We start from the raw sequence: 12,965 nt of genomic DNA, 5'->3' as shown, positions 1-12,965 counted from the left end.
AGGTTTATGCTCTTGACTGGCATCCATCAAGACATGCAGGCGACACAATGATTAAAAGCAAAACCGCCTTGGAAATGTGGAATATAATAGAATCATCATTACAGATTAAGAAAATAGGGAAATTAATTACTGATTTATTGGAATCTGATTCTTTTATTCCCTACAGAAAAGATTTTCTAAATGCTTTTAAATGTTTCTGTTTGTGTGGTCAAGTACTAATGTTTCATCTGTGTCACGCCGAGAGCAATGGCACTGAATATGAAGCCTTGCGTGTTATCTAACCACATGTATTGCTGTGTAGCCTCGCCATACTTGACTCTTTCCTAGCTCTGTTTATATCCTTCATTTTTTATGTAGGAGAACAGTGTTTCTAGTTACTGCGTGCAATAGTAATGTGCTCTTTTATCCTACATCTAAATGAAGTTTCTCCCATAAAAACACCATTTCACTGTTTTATGTAACAGATTTAAAGCTAAAAATGGCAAAAAGAGCACGTGTGCAAGCGTTGATAAGGTGAAATAGAAACGACTGACTTTGGCCTGTGAAGAAGAGATGGCTTTCATACTGGTCTGTTTTCTTCCATAGAATCATCTAACAGATTTAGTGGATATGGAATGATTATCTGTTGATTCTACAGTTAGGTTTTCCTCTATTCTGTGGGGTTTTTTAATAGTAGCAGTGAAAATCTTCTGGAGATCACAGGGGGAAAGCACAAATCTTAAGTGTTGAGTTTACATCCCTAACTACAACATCTAAACATCTCTGAAATACTCAGTGAAAGACTTGTTTTCAGTGTTTATTAGTCTTTTAGGAAAATACTTTGTTTAGTTTTTTGTTAGTAGGATTGATTAGGGTTCCCAGTTGGCAGGCATATTTGAAAAACTTACTAAAAGTCATTTTGTAATAGCTTTTAAAAAGATAGGGTGTTGATCAAGTCTAGGCTTCCACAGGAGAGAGATTGATTATCATGTCAATGATCATGAAGTAGACTTGACTCAAGGCTGACTCAATGCAAGTAAGAGGTTACAAGTGTGGGATTGGTACAGCAGCTTCTGTTGCTAACAGGTAGCTTCATTTCATACAAAATGTAAGGTGGGTTTATTTGGGGCAAGATGCAAGTCTGAAGAGCAGTCTGGCCAATTGCTTTCATCAGCTACAGGCCATAAAAATGTGCATCACCGTGATTAACCAAATGATTGTGCCCTACCTTAGTTGTAATGAAAATAAGTGGTTTTGATGACATTATTATTTGGGAATGAAGTTGCTGAGGTTCTGCTGACTATTGAATCACTAAATAGACACACATGTGCTGGCTAAATGGAAATTAAAAATTATACTTAAGCTTTTTCTTTCCTTACTACAGTGATGTCTCAGTTTGTCTGGTTCTGCTTTAAAAGCCTAATAGCTTTTTGGTCTGGTTTGATTTGTCTGGTCTCCATACCTCAGGAACTTCCTGAGAGAATTCTTTCTGCGTGTGAAGAACATGGAGAAACAGCTCAGTGGAGACCACAGCAAAAACAAACCTGCAGACTTCAGAGTGTATGAAGCACAGTTCTCAGGAACTGAATTTGAGACTTAGAATTACACTATCTAGGCTAAATAAGGACTTGTGGGTGTTACTTGACTTCTTTAAGGGGAAGAAACAAATCAGGTTTTGCAGGGGGAAGTACAGACAGAATTACCTCCTTACCTTTCACTGCCCTGTGAAATTTGGGTTCCTTTTTTCCAGATTTGGAAAATGCAATTAACACATAGTTGTGTTCCTCTCCTTAGGCAAGAGTCTAGTATTTAGAATAAGATTTCTATTAATATTACCATAAATCCTTTAAAAAAAATAATCAGACAGTTGTTGCATGATTGAGATTAGCATGCATTGATTTACCATAAATGTATAGATAAAAGATATTCAGCGCTGAAGTTAGGACCCCAGTCCTGAACTGCTGTAATCAATTATGTGTTGTGTGGTCTCAATTTTTGTTGTTGTTGTGTATACAATATTAGAAGTATTTAATTATAAGTTTACAAGTGAGATTGCCTCGTTGTGTTAGTATGTTTGAATATATCTGCATATGGACAAACACATTTTCTATATAGCTATACTTAGGACAATAATTGAGTAAAACTTATTATAATACAGTATTTGGAATGAAGATAACTTTGCACATTTACGAAAAAACATGATTAGCACTTCAATAAAATGCTTCTGCATCCATGTAGAAGTATTGATTGTAGATATTTCTTCTGATGCATCCTAGTCATGCAAAGACCTTTCCTCACTCTCAGGCAAGGTCCTTCTACGTAAATAAGGTTCCCAGAAAATCTGGCAGGACATGGGATATATTTGATTCCTACTAAAGTTCTTAGAAATTAATAGTCACTGCGCAGGATGCTGGTAATATTTCCAAGTGGTTTGCAATAGTAGTGTGCCTCATAGGAACTGTGTGATGGCCAGGGACTGCAAAATGATAAGCAAGAAGTTGAAAAGATCCAGATGTAAGGCGTAGAAAGGTTTTAATCTAAACTCTGCTTCTTTGATTTATTCTGATTCTTAGCTATGATTGTAAACCAACAATAAATAGTGTTAATTAATGAGAATTAACTTATAACAAAATAACATATTCTGTAACTCCAGTAAGCCAAACAAAGTATTTATGTAATGATAATGAACTCTTCTAGTTAACAAACGTAGTTGTTATCTTTTTTCTATAATTTGAATTTCCAAAGTAGAATTCTAAAATTATTAGAGAAATGTAAATGATCATGGCTTCATTCAAAGGTGCTGGGGGCATATTTTTTTGTTGTTTAAAACCTCTGATTATAAAAGACCCCTTGACAACTTTTAAAAAGTAGTGTAATTTATACAGAAATATTAATATGTGCAGTTGTCCATGTGGTAAGTTGCTTTGAGTGCACACACAGCTTATATGTGTTGTGAGAATATTCGCTAAAGCCACCTCTAGCATTTCAGCATCCTCCCCTAGCAGCTCCAGATAGCAATTTGTTTAGTGGCGTTCAAGAGTAAGATAAGAAACTGTGTCTATCTAAAATAAAAGAGGAAGTTTTCTACTGCAATAAATGGTAAGTGTTTTAATCAGTGTTACCCTTGTATGAATACTTGTAAGGTTTTGTTCATAACAGATATTTTTATTATTTTTTTCCTTATTTTAGACTTCTGTGTAGATGAAGTGATACTAACAAGAAAAGAGCCTGATTTTTTTTTTATTAAGTAGAGAGACATGAAATTTGATCCTAATTAAAAAAAAACCAAACCAACCCTGAATATTCCTTTAACTTGTGATGGTTTCATAAAGATCAGATCTCTGTCAGGGACGACATATCATTCAAATCTCCATCCCGTATGAGTAGCAGAACCTTCAGAGATAATGAAGTCTTCCTACTGTATGATCACCTATGTTAATTTTATTCCCACACACATTTGTGCATGGAGAGGTATACCAGAACTGATCCTGAAACACTGAAGCTGTTTGGAAGCAATGACTTGAACCCTCTGCTCTGCAAGCCCATATGAAGTAATCCTTGCAAAGTTCTGTTCACTTTGCAGTAAAGCTTATTGTGCTTCCTGAGTAAAATACACGCAGCTTTTTTCATTATAAGCACAGTAGAGGGTAAGTGGGGAAATACTGTACCTGAACTGCTGGATTTTCCTGACAGTCTTGCAGAGTGTCTGTACCAATATAAATCACATACATTCAGCTTGACTAAGATTCAACAAATGGGAAACAGAAATTATTACTTTTTTTCAGAAAAGTTGAAGTCCATAATACTTGTTTATATTCTATCTCCGTTTTTTCAATTAAACTTAAGTGAATCTGAAGTAGCTAGATTTCTTCTAAATCCACACAGCTGAGGAAACCTGTGCTTGCTCTTTCTCTGAATTTTCACTGAGGGGCTTTTATCTCCCCCTAATCCCACCATTTCTGTCAGGACATAATCTCTTTCTCAAATTTACATTTTAATTACAAGGCCAGCTGAACTAGCTAAAATCAATAATGTCAGCATTCAGCAGCCTAACTTCAGCTGAAACCCCAGCCTCTCTCTTTCCTTCTATCGATTTATCTTGTGAACACGGTCTACTTTATTGCTTCAGGCAAATAGGTGCCATTTGGTCAATTTAAACAAAAAAGGGGATTTGAACATTTTTATGATTCTTTCTAAAAGCTGCTATTGGAACAATTTGAACCCAGGTACCGTACTTGTGTTAAATAAAATACACAGAACAGCAGAATTCCGAAGAGGAATTTTACTTTTAAAATTGCACTTAATCCCATCTATGTCTTCAAAACAAAAAAACCCCACCCTGACATTGGATACCATTCAGCTATGGCTGTCTGCATGGTGACTTCTGTCTTTATCTTGTTAGCAAAAATTAATTTTATAAACAAATACCTTTTTAAAAAATCCATGGTAAAGGTGGTGTTACTGGTGTCGTGTGTTTACCTTTAGCCATTTTTTCTGTTAATGGTTTAAAATAAGAAATCAATGGGAAAATATTTTGTTCTTGTAACTCTTGAGAATTCCTATATTGATCTTTTGGATGTGATTTTATCTATCTAAATGTCACATTGTCTATTTATCTCTCTTGCCTTTTTCTGTGTGTTGCTGACTGCTTGTCTCTGCTGTTCACATCCTCCCCCCCTCAACAAAATCAGTGTAGTGAATGAGCAATCATGCTTTCTGTAAACATCATAGGAAAAAATGGAAATAAAACTGAAGTTTCCTGAGAACTTTTAACACATATGCACATATTCTCTCTGAAGAGGAAAAAACGTGTGAGACACATACCTGCTACCTTCTGACTTGAAGACAGTTTGTAAATAGTATGCATACAAGTGCTCTCAAAACTGTTGCTTTAAACAATGCTTTTCACAAAGATATTCTTGCCCTTAAAAAAAAAAAAAGAGAGAGAAAAGGCAATTTTTAAATGCTAAATACAGTGTAAGCAATTCTACATTACAGATAACAGTCTATCACATATTTTTCTCAGCTAACTTTGTTCATGCCAGAGGGACTGTTTGTTTGTAGCTGTTTCTATTGTAAAAGGAAGTTTACTCTTCCAAATCCTGATGATTCTAAAGTGTGGTTATAACAGAATCTTTTGGGTTAATTCTGTTTCACTTTGATACAAAGCACCTGAGGAGGGCTTTTTCCCTTTCTAGCCTATGACAGGGGCTGAGATGGACTCCTGTCCTGCCCCCTTTCCAGATAGATAAATTCAATGTTGCTCCATTAATATTTAACTGAAGTGCTGTTTAAAAACAAAACAAAACACATTTTTGTGGAAGTACCATTATCCCTCTTGAATGGCAAGTCCACAGCCTAATAAATGTCATGAGATCATTTCTTTTGCTATTTAGCCTAGATACTTCTCTGCTTAGTTCCATCCTATTATGCTCAATTACCATTTCCCTTATTACTGCTCTTCTGCTAATTTTGAGACCCTTTTCCAACGCACAGATTAGTCCTTTAAATGACTTTTTAAACAATGTTCTTTAAAGCCTTGTTGACTTTGGGAAGGGAAGCTAGATAACAAGGTGAATGGGGCATGTTCATCACTTTAATTAGAGTATGTGATGTGGGCATGGCCGAGGAAGGGAGTAGTAGTGTCACACACTCTCAGCAGCATCACCAGCCAACAGCAAGGTGGCCTGTGTCTGTCTACAGCTGGTTCTAACCTCCAGTCTGAGGACATAAAAATTAAAAAAGGGTGATCCTTTTTTGTGTCACAGTCCATGCTAACTTCAGTTCCCAGGAAGCACTGGACAGCTCGAGCAGCACTGTCTTTCAAGATGCCCTGCCTTAGGAATGTGGACTTTGGTTTTGGAGTGTTTTCCGGAGAGGAGAACAGGGAGTGGGGGAAGAGCTGGGTTTGACACTGGCTTCAGGCTGTGGTGAATGTCTTTTTTCCCCATTCTGCAGTGCTTGCTGCCTGCAAACGTTCGGCCAGTTGGGTACTTGCTGAAGTCTTTCTGGGACAGCCACAGGACTGGCAGTACCGAAATACCCGTTCTCAGATGTGTGTTCATTCCTGTGGGGTATCTACATGACACTCAAGTAGCCTTTTCTTAGGAAAGGTGGAATGCATCAACCTGCCAGAGCTGAGTCTGGTCTCTCTATGGACATGGGAAAATACTATCACGCGCAAGGTGAATCACGGATATACTTGCCTCCCCTCAACCTTCTTGTTAAAATGGTGCACATATCTCTTTGTCATACACTGGATAAGCAGAAGGAATGTATTGAGTTGTGCGAAAGTGAGGAGAAGACAGAGAAGTCTCCATGAATGCTTATTAACTGCTGATGGCTAGTGTTCTCATCCTCTTTCTTTCTCCAGCTCCTGTTTCCTTCCCTCTCTTGTTTTGAAAGGGGCAGGTAAGCCATCTGCCACAGTTGTTGTTACTGGCCTCTGCCCTGAATTGCCTTGCCCTCAAAATGTTTTCCTTCATTGTTACCAGTGTAAGCCATACCAGAGAGAGACATGGGGTCTCGGATGGTCTAGAAGAGTCCTCATCCTTGAGAGTATTTTGGGGCTCTTTCTCCTCTCTGGAGTCTCTTGTATTAAGATCTAGGAATGACTGGTGACCATTCGCCGTATGCAGCAGAATGAAAAGGATTTACATGCACACAAGCCAGATCCAACTGGATGTCTGCTTTTGTTTCCCCTCTCCTTCTGAGGGGCTCTAGCTTTGTGGATTTTGAATTGGGACTGTTGGCTCCCTCCGGGGAGAGGATCTCCAGGAACTAGCTTAAGCAGGGGGTTGACAGAGCATAATTCTCAGTGCCCTGAGCTTGGAGCCTTGGAAAACGAGGAGGAGAGGTCATTCCCTGTGCAAGGACTCAGCTCCTGATCTAGGTACTCAGAAAGTTTAGACCCATATGTATTTAGGGGGTGGATCTTGAAGGTTACAGGGAATGTGTGGTACAAATCAATCAAGGTCAGAATGAATTACTGCAAGACCTTATAAGGTAGAAAAAAGGGGTCAGGGCAAGTTGCTCTGATTTTGTTTGGGGGAAAAAAAGGTTTTTCTCTGAAATGAAAATGTTTTGTGTACCAAAGCTCTGCCTGCCACTACGGGTCCTGCAATTTCCCACTCAGAGGGCAGGTCATACCACATTAGCTTTTCCTTTTTTAGTTGACAACTTGTGATATGTTTAATGATGAGCAAACCAAATTAGCAAAGCAAGAATACTTCTGGATACAGCTTCAGGGCTGGCTAGAAGTGGGCAAGAGACTAGAAGTCCTAATTAAATAATGGCTAAAACATGTCAGGTAAACTCAGGTTGCTTTTCATAAGGAGGCTGAGATAACTTGCTTAAAATTTTAGTCTTTTGAAACCATGACTTTTTTGCGTTGATTTAAGGGGGTTTTGGGGGGTGGGGCCTTGCATTTCAATCACTTCTTTTATAAAAAGGCTTTCTGTTGGGGAAAATGTAGTTTGTTACGTTAGTGTGAGGGATCATGTCTTTCCATTTTTAGCTGTCATTGGCTGCAAAGTTCTTGTTACTACTGCCAGCTAATAGAGTTGCTTCTCTACCTCAGCGGGTAGAGGCATGTGCTGTCTAACTACTCAGCCATTCTAATTGCATCATTACAGTCTGTGCTGACTGTCTAATCTAGCCATATAAAGTAATTAAGTTGCCCCACCACTGAGCTGCTGGTGCTGAACATCAATGCCTGCCTGGTACTGCCTTGCAGTGGGCTTGTTCCTCAGGTGTAGCTCAGGCATTTACTGTCTCTTGGGTGTGCTCTGTGGGTGTACTCATTGCTTCTGCCAGCACTTAAGATATTTTGTCTTGGCAAATTGTGTGGTTTAGTATCTGTGAAAGAAGAATGTTCTCTAGATAATTCTGTTTGCAGATATATTTCTGAATCAAACCTCAGCTATTATCAGTGGTGCTGCCCCTTAACAAATCGGGAAGGAAAAAAAAGAGTTATTTTGTTTTATATTCTCAGCTCTGAGGGGTCATTATGGTAGCTGAGAATCATCAAAGAAGGAGGATGTGCCTCACACACACTTTTTTTTTTTTTTTTTCCACTGCGTGTGCTTCCCCACCAGCCATGCTGGGCGATGATGGTTCCCGTTCTCATCAGTCATGTGTTGCAGTGAATCCCCCACCCAGAAGTGGTTTCTCTTTGCCAGGCTATAAGAGTTTCAGCAGGAATTTTTGCTAAGACACCACAAAGAATTAATCTTAGCACACAGGAGGATATGGATGTATGCATTTCCTTTTGCTTTCTACTGCTCTTGGATTTCTTTTGGGACTCTAGGTGTTATACAGTAGTGCCAATAGTTCCTTTCTTCTATTTTACTTTGATGTAACTTTGAATACAGAAACAACATACCAGCAAGGGGATGTGACACTAGAAACTGATATACAAAAAGCAGTATTGCAATTTAGGCAAACATGTATTGTTAAAATCCTTCTTTCCAAGGTGAAGTAACATCATTCTTTGTTGTCACACCATGTCATACAAATTTAAAAGTTGATTTGCTGTAGTTAGTTATTCAGTAGGTTTCTGTCCCAAAATGAGAAAAAATTTTACAGGCAGAAATATCACTCTTGTCTATGAGTGGGATTGATGTCTAATGCAAACTGAAAGCACTAAGGCAGGTAATCAGCGTCCTGAGCTGTTTGGCCCCACTGTGAAGTGTTGAGGGTGGGAGAAGTGAATCACTCCTAAACATTGAGTTTTTTTGCAGGGCTAGAGCCGCAGTCACCTCCAAAAGCACCGGTGGGGAAGACATCAATGGGGACAGCTCTGCTGAGCTCCCGTGCCCAGCTGAAAGGAAATGAAGACGAACTTGATCCAACCTGTGCAGCTGCCACACTGAAACTTATTAGAGACAAACTACCAAAGTTACCACCTCCACATGCCAGGTTATCTTTGTTTTAGTCCTTGTAGAAACCTCTTGCTCTTACTTGTATTTATTAGTAATGAAAGCACACAGAAAAGCACTCATGAATTGGATAAACTGTTCAGACTGTCTTGGTTGCATTTTGAAGTTACAATTCTTTTACCGAGATGTACATACACTGCTTAATATTTGGGATTTTGTTAGTGACTGGACCAGGATCTTAAGGAACCTTTTAGTACTCACTTGGTTTAGGTTTTATTTGGTGCAAATGGCCTGTATGAAAATATAAAGCATTTCCTTCTCTCCTAACAAAAAAACCCATGCCCGTTTGTTAGGGTAATTCTTGGTTTGTAACTAAACAGAACATATCCTAATACTGAATTAGCAAGTAGTTTCAACCATCTCTTGGTTTCTAGTGACTTACGCTGTCAGCGCTGCCTGGAGATGTGTTATACTGATTCCAGAGAGGTATTTGTTGTCAATCCCGTTCAAAGCTTGGTGAAACTCCAGCATTGTCTAGTGATTTGTGGAAAAGACTGGAGTAATCTACTTAGTGGCATGTTCCTGAAAAGGCACTTCTGCATTGGCCAGGAAAGCCCCCAAAACCTAGCAAACTGGAATGTAATGTCAGAAAAAGAAAGGGGTTTGCTTCATTAGAACTCTGGAGTATTCAGGCATATGTTTTTATTTTTAATCTTTAAAAAGTTGAGGTTACAGTAAGGTGACTTAGGCAATTTGTAGCTCTATCAGTGAATAACCAAGGTCTCTCTAGTACTACTGTGGTTTTTGAGGACTAATGAATACTGTAGCAGTGTTGCACAATGAGTATTTTAAGTCAGCAAGATGGAATTTTGTCAACGAAAACAAAGACTTTGCAATCTGTGTGACTGCCATGCAAACACGAGCATGACTTTACAGAAGCAAGATCTTTCTAAAAATGGTTTGCCACATCAGTAGCTCCTGTTACATTACAGCATGTGTGATCCACTACTGCCCCCATTAGATCTCTAGGCTTCTACACCCACGGTATAATACATTTTATCTAGCTTTAGGTGAATGTGCAGTTAAGCTTCATGGTGCAATGTGCTGTACTTAGAGTGTGTAGTGTTATCGTCCGTATCCTTTTTTTTTTTTTTTTTTTTTTTTTAAAAAAAAAAAAAAAAAAAAAAAGCACAATCCTGTAAAGGTAGTTGTAGTCCTAGATCTAAGATAATATTACCATTGGTGTGAAAATCTAATGAAAAAAGAGAAAAAGTTGTTGTGATCATTGCTGTTCTGTACTGACTTTTCATCAATTTTCTCCAGTGACTGTGCAACTACTGAGCCAGCAGCCTTGGAAGAGCCTGACAGTAAGAGAAGAAAACTAGAAGAAGAAAGAGCTAAAGCTCCCCTCATGCCTTTTGGATTAGATCTTCACTACTGGGGACAGGATCAGCCAAGTGCTGGGAAGATTCTCAAGTAATGCTCTTTTTCTTTTAAGACAATTTAAACAAATATATAGATTTACTTGTACTCAGAGGTCATGCAGTGGGGTAACTGCTGTTTCTTTTGATAATTACTTTTCTTCTTTCCCTTGTGTTATAGGACCCATAAACAAAGTCAGAAATTCTACCTTTAAATGTTATTTGTTTTCAGAAGGTGTGATACTAATTAAATATCCTTTGATGCTTCAAAGCACATTTTTTTCTGCTCTTTTCATGTTTGTGTATTATTGGCAGCATGACATCACTTACTCCAATTTAAATTGATATCTCTTTATGCAAAGTGCTATGCAAGTGCATGATAGACATTCCCTCTGCTGGAGACTTTACAGTCTAAATAAATAGCACGCAAGGCAGGAGGAAGGCTAGGGAGGTGTCAGGGTATTTTTCCTGATTTTACAGAGTGGTAACTGGGGAAATTGATATGATTGTTCAGTCACACAAGAAATGGGTGGCAGTTACAGGATTTGAATTTGGATCTTTTACTTTCCATTCTTGTCTGGGAAGGTTTTGTGTGTCTTGGACATGAAGCATTGCTGACTTAGGGAAAGCTTTAGCAATGCTGGGGGGAAAAGGTGGTAGATATACATTGGAACTTTTTTCTAGCAGTCAGTTTTTAAAACCCCTTTTTAGCACTAGTATTTTTATATGAAAGTTGGGATGCAAATTCCACCCTGCCGCTATGTATAAATTTCATTTAAGTCCACCAGAACTTTAGTATCAGTGTGTACCATACCTGGCTTGAAAAAGGCAAAAATCCTTGACTGGCTGGGTTGCAAATCAAACTCATATATTCTCAGCAGTATTACTTTAACTTAGCTTGTTTTCTTAGCAAAACAAACCAAAAAAACCCAACCCATAATCACAGTATTAAGACAGTGTTTGCAGAAAGAAACAAGAGGAAAGCTTTGCCCCTGTACCTGATTGCATAAAATGCTGAATATCTTTTAAATTACTGAAAGCCAGTGAAATTTGATATGTAATAGTTCTTTAACAGTCACTTCAAGCTTTGTGTTCTGTCTCATGTGGTGTAAGTTCTTCAAAGCCTATAAAATGGTTAAGATTTTCAGCAGGGCTTTAGGAAGGATTTGTCTGTGATAATGCCAAAAAGGTAGTAAGGCTTTATTTTACATTGCAAATGAGTTATTCAAGTCATAAGTGAAATCAGAAGCATATTTCACTGCCTGCCTGCCTTGTGCTGTACTGTTTTATTTTTATGCTTTCCAATAAAATAGAGGGCACACTTCTGAACCTTACAGTCTATAACTACAGGTATGCCAGTCTAACTAAAGATAATTTAAGTAACTCTGCACATACAATACCATTGACCCGGGTATAAAATATATTTATTGAAAAATTAAGATAGTCATTGGCAAACTCCTTTAACTTTTCTATATGCACACATACTGCCTCTGTAAGATGCCTAGGAAAAATAATCAAACCCCCAAACCAGACAACACGTATGGAATGTGTATGGATTTTGAATTTTTTAAATCTGAAGTGGAAAAGCCTTTCTTCTTCACCTATTTAACACTACACTTACTTAATTACAGCATTTACAATAAATTAAGATTTTGATAGTGAGAATGTAGCTACCGGGAAGACGATTTTCTAAAGAAGTTTTGTTTAGCTGGTAAATGGTGAACCGTCACCTTCTCTAGAAGGTGACAGTAACTGTGGGCTTCACGAAAAGTTTGGGCCAACCCATTTTCCCTACTTCTGCCTTCACTCACACAACCGATTAAGCTAGTTTAAGAGCTCTTAAAATGAGTTTATAAAGCTGTAGTAGTACTTTGGGTTTTTTTTTGGGAGGGGGTATACTGCACAGTGCTGTACTGTGTTGAGACTGCTATCCCAGCTTAACCAACTATTTTGGATAGCATGGGCCTTCCAAACTCATTTATACTCCTCCTTGAATTAAATTAGCTTACGCTTAGGGTCAGAGTAAATTAGCTGGTACAGCATTTTTTATGACTGTGATTAGGGTATTTGAATTAGCTCATTGGGTGCTTGCTCTGGGATCTCTGTATCCATCATACTGGTTTTAGAATTTATATTTATTCAAGTTTTTTATAAGCTTCCCATCATCTGAGGAATGAAGTTGATATAAATTTTTTTAAAGAATGTGACATTTCTCCAGGACCTGGACTTTCTTTTAGATTTCAGTTAACCATTACTTATCTTTTATTCCTCCTAATGTATAGCTATGTAATTTCCACTAAAGCCTCTGTTATTTGTCTAGATCAGTAACACTCCTCCTGTGAGTGTGAGTGGGGTGTTCCCCTTCTGATCCCTCTTACAAAAAAAGGTTTTACTTGTCACATGCATCATTTTTCAAACAAGGATCTCTGCCTTTTTTAAATGTTGCTTAAATTACAACAGCAGGATATCAGAAAACTTTGGGAATTAGCACTGCTTTGTTCTTTTCTTACCTGCTTGTAATTCATGCTGGGAGAAAATAAGGTATATGCTTGTAGTAAACAATAATATTTATGAATATCTGTGTAGGAATCAGGCTATTTTAAGTCCAGTTCCCAAATACTGATCAATGATACATAGTGTAAAACATAATTTTAGTTTCCTTGAGATTTGTTGGATGCAGATTTGG

At 37.9% G+C, this 12,965-nt stretch overlaps 1 protein-coding gene across 3 annotated transcripts in view; it reads left to right on the top strand.

Annotated features, from left to right (window-relative positions):
• UVSSA (UV-stimulated scaffold protein A) overlaps positions 1 to 12,965 on the top strand; it is a 56,469-nt gene that overhangs the window by 29,998 nt on the left and 13,506 nt on the right. For all 3 annotated transcript variants that reach the window (XM_010577514.1, XM_010577520.1, XM_010577528.1), the window contains exons 8-9: positions 8,721 to 8,898; positions 10,182 to 10,334. In XM_010577514.1, coding sequence (XP_010575816.1) covers positions 8,721 to 8,898; positions 10,182 to 10,334 — 331 coding nt within the window. The remainder of the gene's footprint in view (positions 1 to 8,720; positions 8,899 to 10,181; positions 10,335 to 12,965) is intronic.

Source organism: Haliaeetus leucocephalus, unplaced genomic scaffold (genome assembly GCF_000737465.1).
Source record: "Haliaeetus leucocephalus isolate CR32 unplaced genomic scaffold, Haliaeetus_leucocephalus-4.0 Scaffold51, whole genome shotgun sequence".
Classification (NCBI taxonomy): Eukaryota; Metazoa; Chordata; class Aves; order Accipitriformes; family Accipitridae; genus Haliaeetus; species Haliaeetus leucocephalus.
Note: the sequence above shows the minus strand (reverse complement) of the source record. Positions and strands in the feature narration are given on the sequence as shown.